The sequence below is a fragment of the Chinchilla lanigera genome, unplaced genomic scaffold (genome assembly GCF_000276665.1).
Source record: "Chinchilla lanigera isolate Chin_1 unplaced genomic scaffold, ChiLan1.0 scaffold00058, whole genome shotgun sequence".
Lineage (NCBI taxonomy): Eukaryota > Metazoa > Chordata > Mammalia > Rodentia > Chinchillidae > Chinchilla > Chinchilla lanigera.
This window is the reverse complement of record NW_004955459.1, coordinates 8614711-8631684: the sequence shown is the minus strand read 5'-3', so window position 1 is coordinate 8631684 and position 16974 is coordinate 8614711. Positions and strand designations below refer to the sequence as shown.

The 16974-nt window shown below is 49.0% G+C and overlaps 1 protein-coding gene across 14 annotated transcripts in view; it reads right to left on the bottom strand.

Annotated features, from left to right (window-relative positions):
* Positions 1–3636: 3636 nt before the first annotated feature.
* Positions 3637–16974, bottom strand: part of Clasp1 (cytoplasmic linker associated protein 1) — a 245378-nt gene continuing 232040 nt past the window's right edge. For all 14 annotated transcript variants that reach the window (XM_005397639.2, XM_013521074.1, XM_013521075.1 and 11 more), the window contains 3 exons: positions 12658–12864; positions 11206–11322; positions 3637–6624 (listed from right to left, as the gene is read on the bottom strand). In XM_005397639.2, coding sequence (XP_005397696.1) covers positions 6538–6624; positions 11206–11322; positions 12658–12864 — 411 coding nt within the window. In that variant the 3' untranslated portion in view covers positions 3637–6537. The remainder of the gene's footprint in view (positions 6625–11205; positions 11323–12657; positions 12865–16974) is intronic.

The window sequence follows — 16974 nt, the reverse complement described above, 5'->3', positions numbered from 1 at the left end:
TTTTTTTTTTTTTTTTTTTTTTTTTAATAAAATAGCACAGACCTGGTCATTTAGAAAGGACAGAGGTTTATTTCTCACAGTGCTGGATTCTGGGCAGTCTGAGGACACAGCCTCTGAACCTGGCCAGGCTGTTTCCGTGTTGTAGCACAGCGCAAGGCTTCCCGTGGTAAGGGATGCACGAGACACAGAGACACAGGACACCAGTGACATCCACTCTCATATCGCTAGCCACTCCGGAAGCAACTGCAGCAACGGTAATGGCATTAATCCACCCATGAGGGCGATGCCCCTGAGGCCCAACTAGCTCTTCAAGGTCTCCCCTCCCAATACCTCCACGATGCCAAAAGGAAACAAGCAAACAGGTTTCCCATGAGGCTTGGTGGAGACACCCACACGGCAGTGAGGCCTGCGCGGCTGTGAGAAGCTGCAGGGGAAAGAACCCAGGTTGTTGGTGGCCACCCCTGCTCACAGCTGTATGAGCAAGGACCGGGAAAGGGCTGACGGTGTCCTCTACGTGGCTGTCTCCTCAGACCCAGGCCCGTGGGACACTGAACAGTCTCACATGGGGTGGCAGGCCTTGAATGGCGTCTCATGTGTAGACAACATGTGTATTCTCAGAGGCCTGGAAGTTCTGTCTGGGGTTTTCATGTTTATGATAACCCAAAGCATATGAGCTTCATTCCACTTTACAACTTAGTATCCTCAGTTTTAAAATGAAGTATTTGGCAGTACAGAAGGAAATATATATATGTTCTTTACAGGTTATAATGAAGCAAACTCCCACGGGCCTACCACCCACATCAGGAAACAGAGTACCACTAACATCCCTGAAGTGAACCATCTCTTCCTCCTCACCCAGGCTCTTGCTTCCTTCATACACGGGGCCGCCCTCGTTCCCAGGCCAGGAGCAGTCACCTAGGTCCTGTAGGAGCATTCACCATGACCAGGCAGGGTCCAGCTGAACTTGCCAACTAGTCAGAGGCAGGGGAAGTGGAGCAGAGGTCCAGAGAATGGACAAAGACCCAAGTCCAGAGCTGGACTTCCTGAACCGGAATCCTCGCTCTGCCTTTTATTGACTGTGACCTCGAGCAAGTTCCTGAGCAACCTTGTCGTGTGTCCTTTTCTGTTTCTGTAAGATGGGAATAAACACAGAGCCTACCTCAGAGGCATAGTTCAGAGCCTGGCAAATGGGGAACACTTGATAGGAACCAGATATGGTCACTACTGTCCCTCAAGTGTGAGGCCATGCCCAGCAAGGACAGCAGGACGCATACGGGAAGGCAGGAGACCAGATCGGCATTGACTGGGTGCTGGGTGCTGGGGTGGGACACAGCCCTGCTGTGGGAGATGGCACTACCCTTCCTGCCCTATCTTGCATCCCTGGCACTGTCCCCTCTGGAACCTGGGCACCTGGCTGGAAGGCGCCAGGAAGCCAGGGGCATCCCAGAGCCCCTGGGAACTGTGAGAATTGCAGCACCTCCAGGAGGCCTGAGAAGTCAGCCTCCGGCCTTGCTTCTGCAGCCGCTCCATTGGGGGGAGGCCTGGTGTGGAAGCATTTTAATGTCTTCTAAATACATAATCTGGGATTAGATGCCATTCACATGACCTTTGTCCATTCTTGCCTGGAGCCACTGAAGTGAGTTAATAAATGCTGGAGGAAGTGGGCAGGCCGGCCAGCGTGGGCTGAGCTCCTCTCCGAGATGCTCTAGCCTCCTCTCATGGTGGCCATTCCACTTCCAAGAGTCCCAGTCTGGGTGCCGAGTTAGCCACACACCCGTTAGCAGCAATAACGTTGGTGATGACGTTCCTGAGGCCTAGTGCCGTTTACTGCAGCTGCCTGTTCACGGAAGCAAAGCAAACCACCGGTGCTGCTTGGAACAAAACGCCCCACAGCAGTTCTCAGTGCGCTCTGCGAGGTCACGGCAGCGTGCACACCACCAGCTTGCTAGGGATGCATCTCGGGCTGCCTCAGCCCACCGAATCAGCTACTCTGCTCTGCAGCCCACTCTCCTGGAGCAGGGTCTGCTATATGCTCTGAAGCTCACGTTCTGATCTGATCAGTTCGAGGGAGAGGGAGAGGCGTGTGTGGGGAAAAGAGCAGCCAAAGTGACAAGCCTGAGTCTGGCCCCAACGCCATTTATCACTATAACCTGGGACATTTCCTGTGCCTGTTTCCTTATCCGGAGATTGAACAATTCCCTTATATGCGTCTCAGGATTGGTGTAAAAATCAGATGTCACAGGGGAGAATTCTTTAACAGTGCTCATGCCTCCTGAAGGATGTCAGTGCTGCCTGCCAACCACCCCACCTCAATACTGATCTAAGGTGAAGAGCAGGGGTCCTCCTTCCAGATGCACACTTCCTGGACAGAAGATCATTCAGATGCTCTTAGAGCCAAGACCCACGGGTGGCCTCTGTATCGCACCCCAGCCCAAGGCCCGTAACTGTCTTAAAACAGGCAAATGCTTCCTGGCAGCCCTTGGGTAAGCCAAGGTGACGGCACCAGGGATACAGAACCAAATATAGAAAACCGAACTGCTTGCCCAGCCTGTCCCGCAGGGGTTTTCCATTTGCTAATGAGTAAGGAACTTGGCTGTAGACAGGTATGAGAGGAGGGGTGGCGATGACTTCGCCACTCTGTATCTGAGCCCGTGGAGGGAGGGAGGGCAGGTGGCCATCAGGAGTGTCCACTGCTGCCAGTCCCGTCAGCACCTCCATCATGTTAGTCTCCACCCAGTTCACAGGTAGAACAACTGAGGCAGGATGTGAAGCCATTTTGTATGAAGGAGTAATGAGTGGATCTGGGACCCTACCCAACTGTGTGTGATGCTGGTGCCATGCAGACACGTCCAACAGGCACCAAGGCAGGATCACAGAACAGGATACAGGCTGGGGACAGGGGTGCCTGAGACGCAACATGGAACATGACGGGACACTCAAAATCACAGTTAATGAACTGCTTCCCAAGTAGGGCTGTATCACGTCCTACGGTGGCCGATCGGACGTGAAGGGCCCTTGGTTTTACCAGATGCAATGTTCTGGAGATGGGCCCTGAAGAGCACAGGGGCGATGGCTGCGTAACAATGTGCCACAGCGAATACCGCTGAAACGCAGACTTCCAGTGATTAAGAGGGCAGCTCTTGTGTTATGTTTATTATATGTTAAGTTTAAAAACTGGAAAGAAAATGTAAAGAGAAAACTGAAAGCCACAGACTTAAGCCCCCAGTGCTGTGCATGTTTCTCTAAGACCCTCCTCCTCAGTGCCCCTACGCCCCGCAAGTCCTGCAGTGGATCCCACAGGTGGCAGAGAAGGGGTGGCGGGGCCTGGGCCCACCTGCTCTTCGCAGCTCTTGGTGTAATCTGAGGAGTCAAGGTCAGCTTTCTGCTCGCTCCCAGCCTCTTTGGAAGGGAATGTTCCATGTGCAGAGGAGGAAAGGGGGCCGCACTAAGGAGGCCCCCTTGCACACAGCCCCTAGGAGTGTGGGTGGGGCTCCAGACCCGCCCTGGTCCGTGGCCACCCCCACACACTACGGGAGCTGACTCCCAGCGGACGCGGGTCAGGACATCTGACCTCGTCCTGTCATGCAGAGGCGGACAAGCCGCCCGCAGGGCACCGTGACACACAGACAGCATCAATGCAGGAGACTGAAGTAGGTTTCATTTATTCTAGGGCAAACTCAAAAGGGGTTTTTTTTTGTTTTGTTTTCTTTTTTAGCAAATCCTAGCACATTATTAACAAAAAAAATCTGTACATTTGCCATGATACACTTGAAAGTGAAACAAATAAGATATAAATACAGATATGGATGTAACATGAAAAAGCCCAAAAAAAACCCCCAAAAAACAAAACAAAAAACCACCCAACCTGGGGGGTGGGGTGGGGACCATGCCTGTGAATACAGTGCCAACAAAACTGTTTTGGTGGCTGGTATTTTTCAGAGCATTTCTTTTTTCATTTCCAAACGCTGTTAGCAGAGTCCTGGTGGGGTTCTACAAAGTTCTTATATGCTGTCCTTTAAAGTGTTGTATTATGCTTGATAATAAAGGGTGGCAGGGAAAGAAAAAGATGTATGAGACGACATCATCGCATTACCTGTACAGGGTGTGGAAAGCTAGTGGTGAGCATAGAAAAGGCAGGCCGTGGTGGCGCACAGGACACTGGAGCCAGCGCGCTGTGAGGACCAGCTCCCGGGGGAGGTGGCAGCTCAGGGAAGCAGGAAGTTGGAGGAGCCAGCCCCTCAGCATGGGGCAGGGGCGTTGAGGCTCTGGACAGTCAGATGGGGAGGCAAACGCAGTCTTGGATGCTCTGCTCATGTGTCTCGTGGACGGAGCCCTGCAGGGAGGTGGCGGGGCGCGGCAAGGCAGCAGCAGCTGTCGTCCCAAGGGCGGTGGTGGGTGCAGCCGCCCTGCAGTGAGGTGGTGGCGGCATGCAAGTCTACTCGGTGCGGCTGGCAGCAGTTGGCAGATTGAGGCCAAGAGACCTGTGACGTGATTGTGTCTCTCTCTGGTCAGGAGATTGAGGAGGGGGCGAGTGACATTCGTGGCTAGCCCTTTGTGAGTACTGAGAGGACATCAGCAATGTTTGAGAGCCTTCCAGCTGTACTCGGGACCGTGGTGACCTTCTGGGAGCCAAAGGGTCCCAGGGAAGGGTCTTTCTAACTGCACCAGGCGTAAGAGAATTCATAAATATGCTGCTGGGAGGCACATTTTTACCACAAGGGAGATCACAAGACTTTGGAACTCTTGTGTGAAAGAGAAATTCCATTAATACATAAACAAACAAACAAACAGTATTTATCACTGAAAGTAAGGCCTGGTCCTGCTATGTTTTGAGCCTTAGTCAGTCAATAATATTCAGCCACTTAAAATGTACCCCTGAATTTCCCTGAACAGCAGCAGTGGAGCACTTTAGATGTGTGAGATAACCCACCCTGAACCTGAGGCCTTCATTTTTAGTGCTTATTTCTAAATAATAGCATCTGCCTTTCACAAGGTCCCCGCCAAATCTGCAAGGTCAGAGGGGGTAGTGCAATCAGGCTAAGAACTACACGAATGGTGCCCCAGGTCCTGCTTTCAGTTCTAGCAGCTTCTGCCAATCCTGTATCTTGCTAAAATTAATGTCAAAGGCAGCTTTTTCCTTATGGAAGAATCGGTTCAATTAGAGAATCTAAAATAGAATAGCAACAAAAGAAGTCTTCATGATTGCATTGAGAATTGCCATTTGGTTTAGGAATTTTACTCAAAACAATGTGATTCAACTGCAGATCTATAGTTACTTCCTTTGGAGCAATGAGACCCACAAGAGGTTAAAACAAAGGTTTCCCAGGGAAGTGACAGACTCTAAAAGTGCACTGTAAATCTTGCCACTCTGCAATCTGCCACTCGTCATGATTACCTTTCCCTTAAGCTTACAGAATTAAAAGTAATGATTCCAAGGTTGGGGTGCAGCTCAGGGGTAGAGAGCTGGCCTAGCATGCAGAAAGCCATGGGGCCAATCTTTATCATCAAAGAAAGATTTTCATACCTGGTCTCTCTAGACCTTTCTCTGCTCTTCACCCCCAAAGAAAATGGGGATGCCAAAGGTGGAATGGTAAAATCGCTATCTGCCAGATTAAGTGAGCACATTTAAGAAATGAACAGCTCAGGCAAAGCTTGAGGGATGAGAAAAGGTGGCACAGTTTTGAACCACCAACCTGGAAGCTTGGGAGAATCCCCATCACAGCAGTGTTTCCCCAAGATCTCTGCAGGGAAATGGACAGGAAACTTCCCTGACACCTTCTGTGCTCCACAAAAGGCCTTTTTAGGTATCCCTGACTTGCTGTAATTCACCTTACTTTTGTGGTTGGACTTAAACTTGAAAGATTCTTTTGAACAGCAGCTCCAGGGTGGGGAGCTGTCTAGGAAGCTGCTGGAGGGGCTGGGAGGAGACAAGGGCAATCCCGGCTGTGCGGAGAGCCAGGGCAAGCAGCTCCAGTCATACAGGACGGGCAATGTGATGGGCTAGCTTCAGGCTCTCCTCCTCTTCTTGCCGCGATTTGAGCTCCACGCTTGCTAGGTCTCAAAACACAAACTAAGGGCACATGACCTTTCTCAGTGTTGGCTCGGAAAAGGGTGGGCTCTGCCCCACATGGGCCATGCTCCTAAGAAGATAAGCTAAGAATGAGGGACACAAAAGGGACCCCACCCCCAAACCTGTTATTAACTGAAACAAAATGCTACTGTCTACCACGTACGGCTAAAGAGCTGTGGGTTTGGGGAAAGAGCTCCGCCCCTCACACGGCTGTGTGATCTCAGAGGTGGTATGAGACATGTAATATGGCTCTGTTTGTTTCTCATTCCTTTTGTTTCTACGAAGACTGGATATAGGCCTTGCTTCCGTTACATTCAATACCAGTAAGATTCTACACAAAAGCTGGAAGGGACCAAAATACTGATTGTAATAAATATGTGCGGGCCTCCTTGTACTGACAGGGCAGCTGATGGGGGGTCTCCGGGGCACCACCGGTCGAAAGTGGTCTGCAGAGACAGGCGCTGCCACTAGCTGTGCGTGGACACGTCAGAGGAGGAGCTGCTGTTGCTGTTGGTGGTCTGGGCCCGCTTTATGTATAAGTTTAGCAGCTTCATCTGCAGGGAAGACACAAATGAGTCAGCAGGAGGAAAGCAATCAGTAGCATACAAGAAAACTGTGTGACAGTCAGAAAATTGCTTGTCCCCTAATTCCCTGGTGGGAACTCATTATACAAACATGAGGACCACAAGTGGAGGAGGTGGCCAGGTTCTAGAAGACAGAAAAACAGTTGGTTGTTATAAAAGAACAGTGTCACAACACCATAACACAGCTTCAGGTCACAGGGGCTGCTGGAGAAAGGTGCCCCAGGGGCAGGACTGCCCATCACCAAGACAGCCCAGCGGCTCCATGGGAGCTGAGCGAGTGGGAAGAGGGGCACAAAGTGCCGGGCCACGCCTGCTGAGCCCAGGCTGTGCCGATACCCTCCCTTCTCCCAGCACCCTTTCTGCGTTGCGAAACTGCCTGATACCGCAGGTCCTCAGATCTACCTCATCGCAAAGCCCCTCCTGAAGAGAATCCAGCTAGGAACAATTCCTTCCCACCTGTGGCTCTGGTCTTTCACCTGGACTCAGCATGTGTGTCCTCATACTATGGTTAGTGAAGTCTTTCTTGTCCCCTTCCACAAGATTAGGTCTCCTGGAGGCCAGACAGTTACCAAGTAATACTAATGCAGCCTGACATCATGCCGGTGATGCTGCAGGTTTTTATCAAATATTAGCTGAATGCCACTAAGCTAATCTAATACTTACAGAAGCAGAATGTCCATAAAAATCTAAGTAACAGACAACTTGTAAGATCACAGGAATTATGAAAAACTTGTTGTCCGTAGCCCTTTGGTCTCTAGCGGACCGCTGAAGACACACTCAGGGTGATGTGCAGGCTGCAGGAAGAAGCAGGGCTTTGCACCAGCCACAGGAAGCGAGGCAGGCAAGTGTTTGGACACTGCCACTCACCCTGAGGGCTGTCTGTGGATGTGACGCCATGTGCTGTCTCAGGTACTCGTGCTGTGTCTGCACAGGGACCGGGGCCCCGGGCTGCGCTGCGCCTTGCCATACAGACGGAGTCTGCAGCAGGTGTCGCTCGGCAGTCCAGCCCGGCTGTCTTCCCATGGCAGCCTATGGCGGCATCTTTCTCTTTCAACCACAGCAGGGCACCTCATGTTAACTGCATGGCATCCCACAGTTACCTTTTGGTCTTTGATTTTCTGTGGTGGTGGGGATGGAACCCAGCTTAGCATGTACCTACCACCAAACAACGGCCCTCACCTCAGCCCCACCCTTCCTTGCCTGTCAGAATTGTAAACATATACTAGAGTGGGCAGAGCTATGTTGATGAGAGCCATCATTCACACAAGGACTTTACACCTAGGGCTCAGTAGTCCAGTAAAGTTCAAGATCCAATTCCACCATTAATAGTTGTTTGACTTCTGGCAAATCACTCTCTGAGCCTCAGCTTTTACTACCTTAGGATGTTTCTAAAGTGCCTTCTGTAATCCCCTCTTCAGATACGGCGTTCCCTACAAATCCTTCTAACTCCAACCTGGCGCTCCCCACGGGACGCAAACCACTGGCCCATCCTGTGAAGCCAGCTAAGCGGCTCTTCTCTGTTGCTCTAGCGGCCAGTAAGTCTGCCCTCAGGGCCCGACTTGCTGCGTCTACCCTGGCTGCAATGCACATCTCCTCATTTACCAAGCCTGTTGCCCAGCTGCACTTTCTGCTAACTCACGATACAGGCTTTGCTTCTCCTGCATGCCCAGTGTAGGGTGGTATGGACAGTGGTTCCTAACACATATTTGCAGAATCAGTGAAGGAAAAAACGATCTAGGAGACAAGACAGTTCTATTTCTACAAAAGGCTGGATAAAAATGAGTTGCTAAACATTCTTTATTGTCTTTATTTTCAACTGAAAGCTGCAAATTTCTCTCTCTAGTCAAGAATATAATTACAACTAGGCATGGCGGCACATGCCTAGCTACTCAGGAGGCTAAGGCATGAGGATCACTAACTTTTGAGAGCAGCCTGGCAACTTAGTGAGACTCTGCCTCAAAATAAAAAATTTTAAAGAATGAACGGGGATGTGGCTCAGTGGTAGAGTACCTGCCTAGCATGCACCAGGCCTTGTATCCAATCTCCAGCACTGCAAATAAACCAACATAATTACAAGTATGAGGAAAAGATGATGACAGAATTAATTACAGGTGTATGTTCAATGATTTACAAGGAACTTTCACACTATCATATATGAGCCTCACAGAAATCCTCTCATGTAGGGAGAAAAGATCCTCTTTTGTTTAGGAAAAAAAAAAGGTTCACAAAGCATGCTCAATAAGCTGGAATAGATTTAAGTTAGTGTCATACCTTTCGGCTATTGAATGTAATCCTCATAGCAAAAAAGAAAATAGCTACAGAATATACCAAGAAGAAATGAGAAGAGACTTAAAATGTTTCACTAAAAAAAGCAAACAAATGCAAAGATAGCAGTGTAGGAAAGGAGGGGCAAGCAGCAAATGACAGCAGTTCCTCCTTGTCAGTAACTACTTTCAGTGTAAACCAGTTAAGTAGGCCACTCAAGACACACTGGCCGAATGGGTAAAAAACATAATCTAGCTATTTGCCGTCTGTAAGACTCACTTGAGATCCAGAGACAGACTGAAAAATGAAAGGATAGAAAAAGATAGTTTCTATGCAAAAAGTAGTAAAGCAAGGATCAGAACAAATACTTTAAATGAAGAAAGGTTGTAAGAGGTAAGGATATCATGTATCAATAAAAGGTATCAAATAAGACTTAACAATTCTATATTTTATGTGTCTAATAACAGATCTTCTAACTATGTGTCTAATAACAGATCTTCTAACTATGTAAAACAGAATTCGATGGAACCCAGGGGAGGAATGGTTCCATAGTAACAGCTGTAGACTTTGATGCCTCACTCCCAGCCAAGGGTGGAACAGCAGGACAGAGCTCAGTGACACCATAAACTACTAGGCCCACAGGCACATCTACAACACTCCCCACCTAACAGCAAATGCATCCTTCTTCAGTGTGCACGTGGCATTCTTCAGCACAGGTCACAAAGTGAGTCCGAGCAGATTAAAAAGGAGGTATCATACAAAGTGTCTCCTCCAACCACAACAGGATGAAGTCAGAAACTGATAACAAAAGGAAAACTACAGAATTCACAGATCTGTAGAAATTAAATAATAGATTTTTCCTAAAAGCCAATGCATCAAGAAGAAACCACCAAGTTAGACAGTACCTTGAGACAAATGACAATGAAAGTACATTTAAAAACTTTTGGACAAGGGAACTGACAGCTATAAATGCTTGTGTGAATAAAAAACACAATATCTTACACCAGCAACCTAACTTTGTCCTTTAGGGAAATAGAAAAGAACAACTAAACCAAAGCCACGCATTTAGAAAATCATATAGGTAGTGCAGACATAAAGGAAAACAAAAACAGAAAAAAAAAAAAAAAACAAGAATCAAAGAATGGGTTCTTTGACAAGATCAACAAAACTGACAAATCTTTAGCTTGCTGGACTAAGAAAAACAGGACAGACTTGGCTTCTAAACACTTATCCACACCGCCTCACTGCTCCTTCCAACCTTCCTGCCTGTGCCTCTCCATCCAGAACCCTGGGCACAAGGGTCTGGATGTGATCCTCCCTAAATGTGTCACAGGAGGAGCTCACTTTGCAAAGACAGGGCCTTTTCACTGGCCGGTTCCTCCTCTCCCAAGAAGCAGGGCCAGGTGCTTCTGTCTCCTTGCTTTCCACTGGCCTCATTCCATGCAGCAAGTTGCATCCACATCTCTGCAGGGATCTTTAAACTCAGCTGATACACAGTATTTCCTAGAGTGGGCTCCTCACTGTCAGCGCCCGGCCAGCCTCCCCTCTGGAGTCCACCACCGCGTCGGTGTTTCTATCTGCTCTTCACTGGGTCTGGCACACTAGATCTGGGTTGTCTTTTCACAGAAATTTTTAGACCAAAGAGCACTCAAGCCACGCCTGTCTTCAATAAGGCTATAACCCTTTTGGTACATTTTCTTCCTTTGATTCTAGAACACGATGGAGCATGAGAGGGTTCTGGAGTCTGACCTCTGTTGTGTCCTTGGGCAGGCAAAGGAGATGACCATGCTTACCCCTCAGGAGTTAGGAACACAACACATGCCAGGCACACGCTACAATGTTTGGGGCGCTATGGGCCAGTTTATGAGCCACTGTCACTGTCACTACTTTTCACTACTGTGAAAAGTTGTTTGTGAGTAGTGACAAGGGATACAGCTTTGATTCTGCAATTTGTTAACCACTTAGGTAAATTTCCTTAGTGTTTCTGCAAGAAAATAAGCTGGTTTCTAAACAAAGTTGTCCTTCTTTTGTGAATAAACTGGAAGCCAAGTTTTCTTTTCAAAAACAGGAGTTAAAGTAGACTATGATGTCAGAGTCACCTTAAACTAAAATGACTTCACTAGCTGGTCATTTTCATTGTAGAAAAACGCCTTTTGAGAAATAATGCCTGGCTGAAACACATCTGATGAGAAAAAAGCCTGTCTGGAGCCCAGGGCTGCCGCCAAGCAGGTTCACGACCAGCTGGCAGGGTCGGGTGTGGGCATCAGCCCGTAACTCTATACATACCTTGCTCCCCGTGAGCTGTGCGAGGTGAGGTTTCAGATCTTCTCCGATTACGGAATAAATTGCCACTAAGCAAAACACGCTGGCCTTACGCACACTGCTTTCAGTGTTGTCATAACCCTGGAGAGCCAGAGGGGAGCATGGAAGAAAATCAGATCAAAGACTCACCTTACAGTATTTCAACAACACTTCCACAGATGCCCTCGCAGTTCAGCGCTGGGCTTGTCAGTAACAACCAGGATATACCTCAGACCTGCAGCCGAACTCTTGAGAGTTTTCACCCCAGGGGTCAGCACTGCCTACTGTCAAGATTGGCCTGCTGCCTGGGGTGCGGAGGCAGGCGGCAGGCTAGTGCCAGCAGACCTGCCTTTACACGGCATTGCTATGTGACCTGATGTCACCTACAGACATCTTGAGAGACAGAGAACGAGGAAAGGAAATTGGGGGTGGGACTTGCTTCTTTTACAGTTTACCTGGTGGTTAAAGCAAATTTCACATGCGAGAATGCCGTTAAAGAAATGAGAATTATATCACTCACTCTGGCGGGTACAGCCCTCCATCCTCCAGTGACTGCTGGGACCCTACCTATCCTCTGCCACCGAGCCCCAACCTACTGTAAGCCTCATCTCCACCTCACAGCCAAATGGGGCCACTCGCTGCTCTCCTAACAGCTCTGTGACTTTCCCACCTTCATGCCTTTTCCTCTGTCTGCAGCAATCCAGTTCTCAATAGTCCCCAGTCAAGTGCTCAGCAAACGGCAGCATTTGTTTAAGTGGAGAGCAGATTCCTTGACCTTTCTCCAGTGAAAGCCCTCTCTTGCCAGAGATGGTGATGCATACATGTAAGCCCAGCACTCAGGAGGCTGAGGCAAGAGGATAGCAAGTTCAAGGCCAGTCTGAGCTACATAGTAAGATCCTCTCTCAAAAAACCAAACCAAACCAAAAAAACCTTTTTCTCTTTCTTACTCCAACCTGGAAGCCACCGCTCTACATGATGCAGCACATGGCACTGTCACCTGTAGTTACCATGTGGCTGCACCAAGTCCAAGGGTAGGCTGGAAAACCCCTGCCGTGCTGCCACATGGTGGAACACATCTCTGATCTCCAAGAGTGTGTTAGCTCATCACCTCATGTGCAGAAGAGTTCTGGGAGAGCAAGAGCCTTGTCCGATTCACCACTGCATGGCCCATGCTGCCCAGGACCAGGACCACAGGAGGTACGCAATAGGGGTTTGTTGAAGGAATGAACAAAAAGAAATGACCAAAACATGTTGACAGTCAACACAAATTCCACTCTGAGCCATAGCTCTGGGCTGCCAGTGGGAATGGGTGGGGGAGAAAAGGCAGGTTCTGGCATATGGACTGCTGCCTGCAAATTCCCACACTCTTGCACTGATGGAGGCCAGCAGAGCCCCATGAGACTCCGAGAGGAGCAACCCTTGGGGAACGACGCCTACCTGCAGCAAGCCAGGGATGATGTCGGCGAGGAGCTGCAGCAAGGAGTCCTTGGCGATCCTCTCCACAACTTTGGTCTGCATCTTGATGGCGGCGAGGTTGATGGGGTAGTCGGCTGTCTGGATGATGGGACAGAGCACTTTGATGCACTGCTCTGGGTGGATGGAACTGGCCAGTGTGGATGCAGCCTCCTCAGCAGCTCTCACCACCTGAAACACCCAGTTTCCCAGAGTGAGCAAGACCAAACTCAGCTGCCTCATTAACACAATGCTGGCTTGCAGCATCACCTCCTCCGGCCAGTGTAGAGGAAAGTAAAGGCAAAGTGCTTTGGGGGTCATTTCAGAGGAGCGAGTGGGCCTGGGGAACATGGCAAAAGCCTGGCTGTGTGACCTTCAAGGACAGCTCTGGCAGCAGCCACCTGGGACCTTGTACGCAGTGCAGCTTCTCAGTGCACCCCCGACCTGCAGGCACAGAGGGGCCCTGATCAGAGGTGGGGTCCAGTAAGCTGTGTTAGGAAGTCCTTGGGATGAGTCTTCACAGTAACACTGGGGAATCTCTGCCCCAGAAAACTGGCACCTGGAAATAATGCTTCCAAGGGCTTGTGGAAAGCCCACCGTGGAGGCACTGGAGAGAAGTCTGGGAGAGTCAGAATGCCTTCCACAACTCCTGATGATTCCTAACAGGGGCCATGCTGCAAAGCAGCTGGGCAGGCTCAGGAAGAAGCTTCTGGAAGTGTCTTCCTGGAGAGTAACTGTGAAAAGTTGTTTTTCTAGGGATTTGTGCCACAATGGCTCCTCACTGTGCTTGTATAAAGAAGTGCAGGAAATGGCTGCCTCATAGCCAAAGGTCCTCCACAGAGCCAGAGAGGACCCTCTTGTCGTAATGGAGGCAGCTAAGCACAAAACCCAGCAAGGAAAGGAGAGCGGGCAGAGGTGTGCTACCAGTTTTGAGTTTAGGGAGTTGGATGAGGATCTTGGTACCCTGTTTCCTCATCTCTAAAATGGGGCTCCTTACAGAGATGGATGCTGAGGAGTAATCAAGACAGGGCAGAAGCTTGGTGAAAAGTACTTCCTACTCTTAACACAAGAGCACATATACCGTATGTGATATATAAGTAAAGATACTGGCTATACACAGGTATGCATTTTCTTCTGAAGCACAGTGAAAATCGAACATGTTTCCCCAGGGCCAGCCCTGCTCCAGGTAGGCAGTCCACCCAGATTCCCCACTGTGTTGTATTCTGCAGTTGGAATAACTCAGCCCCTACCTTCAAGTAGCACTGAGATGGAGGCAATGCTGAAGCCAACCTCAGGCTTTGGTCATCCCAGCCCTGTGATGTAAGCAAAGATGGAGCCTGAAACTTGTATAGGGACCAGTTGGAAAGCTGCTTCTGTTCTGGGCCAGAACGGGCCAAAGCCATCCGTGCACACGCACCAGGAAGGCTCCTGAGAAGTCCTACCTACCTGGTGCTACCATCCAGGCAATTAGAACAGCTCCTAGCCATGGGCCTAGGCTCTATCCTTTGTCACAATCTCTAAAACACCAACCTGTAGCATGGACCTTTGGTCTTCAGAAGCCTGGCTCCTTCCTTGCCCTGCCCACACCCTGCTTCCCTCATGTTTTCTCCCATCCGCACCCTATGGGTCTTCAGGCCTCATCACCACAGAAACCCCAGGAAGCCTGCGTGCACATCTCACCACTGTCAGTATCTTCTGAGACTGCCCCTCCCAGGAGATGAAAAATTTTTTTTTTTTTTTTTTTTTTTTGGTTTTTTCTCCGGTACCGGGAACCGAACTCACGACCTTGCGCTTGCCAGGCAGGCGCTTTTTGCCGCTGAGCTAAATCCCCAGCCCCGGAGATGAAAAATTCTGAGGCACAGTATCTCTCCTCAGCTCTCTCTCAGGCCAGAGACCCATCTCCAGTATCCACCAGGTACTCAGTAAATGTCTGTCAGTCTCTTTCCTTCATAGTGTGATGCTTCCTGAGTAGTGTGAAAGTCACCCTTGGTACAGCCCACACCGACCTGCATTTATGTTTCCCAACTAAGGAGCTAGCAGAAAAAATGTGGAAGGCAAGACATCTACAAGTGACCAACTTGGGCTCTGGGACAAGCAACTGCACAAGGCTCAGTGTCCCATTCTAGGTGATACACTGGCTCTTTGGAGGAGAGACCTCCTCAGGTTGAAGAGGGGTGGCATGTTTCTCAGGACAGCTCCATCAGGTAGCTACCTCAGTCCACATGGGTCCCCAAGGCTGGTCTAAGTCCACAGCGTCCTTGGGAGAGTCAAGCAGATAGTGGCAAGTGCAAGGGGAGACATTCCCTCTTTTCTAATGTGGTCCAGCCATGAGTCAGCGCTCTGAAGCCACTGGCTTTTGGCCATAAGAAATCACTATGTGTAAGCATTATAGCAAACTGGTCAGAAAGCTGAGGACTTCTGACGTTTAGCTATTATACTTGGCTGAAAATATGAAAGGGTAAGAAAACACTACCTGATGTGGTTGGTATGTTTAAGTGAGAGCACACTGATATATAGGACTTGATGTTTAAGATCCTACTAGGGTTAAAAGAACAGGGAATTTAGAGATGGAGAATGTGAGCCCCAGCAGTGTTGTTTTCATTATGAAGGAAGTGAGCTAACAGCCTCCTGGTACCCCTCGGGGATCTAAAGGGGTAACGAGAGGAGGCAATCCACTGCCAGGTTTGTGCTTTCTTCCTCTCCTTCCCATCTCCAATGCTCTACTGCTGCTCAATTTCAAGTGAATTACCTACAGTGAGACTGTTTCAGATCTGCTGAGCTGAACCCCAAATCCAAGGAGAACTTTTTAGGAAACTCCAGGTATCCTAAAGAGGGCCTATACAAAGCACTTCCTGAAGTATTTCTGAGATATGTGTGTGTGTGTGTGTGTGTGTGTGTGTGTGTGTGTAAGGTGTAGGGACCTGCACATCCAGATGAGTGCACCTCTCTTTTACTGGGGTGAGAGCAAGTTTCCCAAGACAAGCCGTGGTTTTGGCAATGCTGGTAAGTGTTCTCAACTTCCCTCCATGTGCCAAGACCCTGGTTTGGCGAGCTGCCTACACCAGGTTGAACTTTAGGTTCTGCCCTGTGTTCTATGTAACATAAGAGGCAAAGACTATAAATGTAAGCAAACAAGGAGCAAAAGTAAACATGGGCAACAGAAGGAGGACGATACTGTTCAGTAGGCAAGGTGGCCGGAGGTGGGAAGGAGTTTTCTAGAGGCGATGAGGGGGACTATGTTCAAACAGGAGCAAGTAGACTTCTGGGTTGTAATCTGCTCTGAAGTTACCAAATTCTGTTCTAATTCTGCTCATTTTGCTATCATCTGGTTAGAAACAGGAATTCTTCCCTTTCAAAGTTAGTGAGATAATGTCTAGCTAAGAAAAGCCTAATTTTCACATGAAGCTTTTTAAGAAAATGGGATTGCCACTCAGAATACTGATGAATGTTTGCTTAAAGATAAGGTTTCTTTAAGAGCACAAAGTTCTCAGCATTTGGACTGCATGTTTTAAGTTCATAAAGTTTGATTTGGCTCTGTTTTAGACACATCAGAACAAATGGCTGAGTTAAAAAAAACAAATCCAAAACAAAACAGCAAACATCCAAAAACAACAATGGCTGGAATCAAAGAACTCTTCGCAGAAGGGCATCTGGAGTTTAGCTTATAGACCACTGGGAAGCTAAGAGGGTGTCATCTTCTGGAATTGGCTAGAAAGACAAATATATGAGGATCCTGATTCTTGGACAATGAAGGGAAAAGACCAGTGCCCAGAGAGGCACTGACAGACACCTTGGGTGTTACGGTGGAGAGCCAGCATGAGCCTGAACCCCAGTATCCCTTTAGCTGGGCTCAGTACCAGAGGGAAGAGAGAGAAAAAGCTCCAGGCTGTCTGGTTCTTCCCTCAACTAGCCAGCCAATTGTAGGGAAATGTCTCCCACTTTCCAGGATTCAGCTTTCCTCATCAGTAAAATCAAAGGAAGAAACTGAACAGAGAACTTAAAACTACTGTGGATTCTAAAATCTTATCACCCACCTCTACACAATGGGTATCCCTCCCCGCACATGCACACATGTAAGACAAGGGCCTCCAAGACATGAAGAGGAGTAGCATCTGAATGAAACCATCTCTAACCACATGGTCACCCAGCCTTGCCTAGAACAGCAGATGCAGGGTAACACAGGATGCATCTTCAAATGTGGCAAGGCCTACCCTTGTCCCACTGCCCCAGGGAAAACTGAGGCCAACAGGGGGAAACAGTGAGAGCTGGACGAGGGGCTGGGCCATTTGAGAGGTGCTTTGC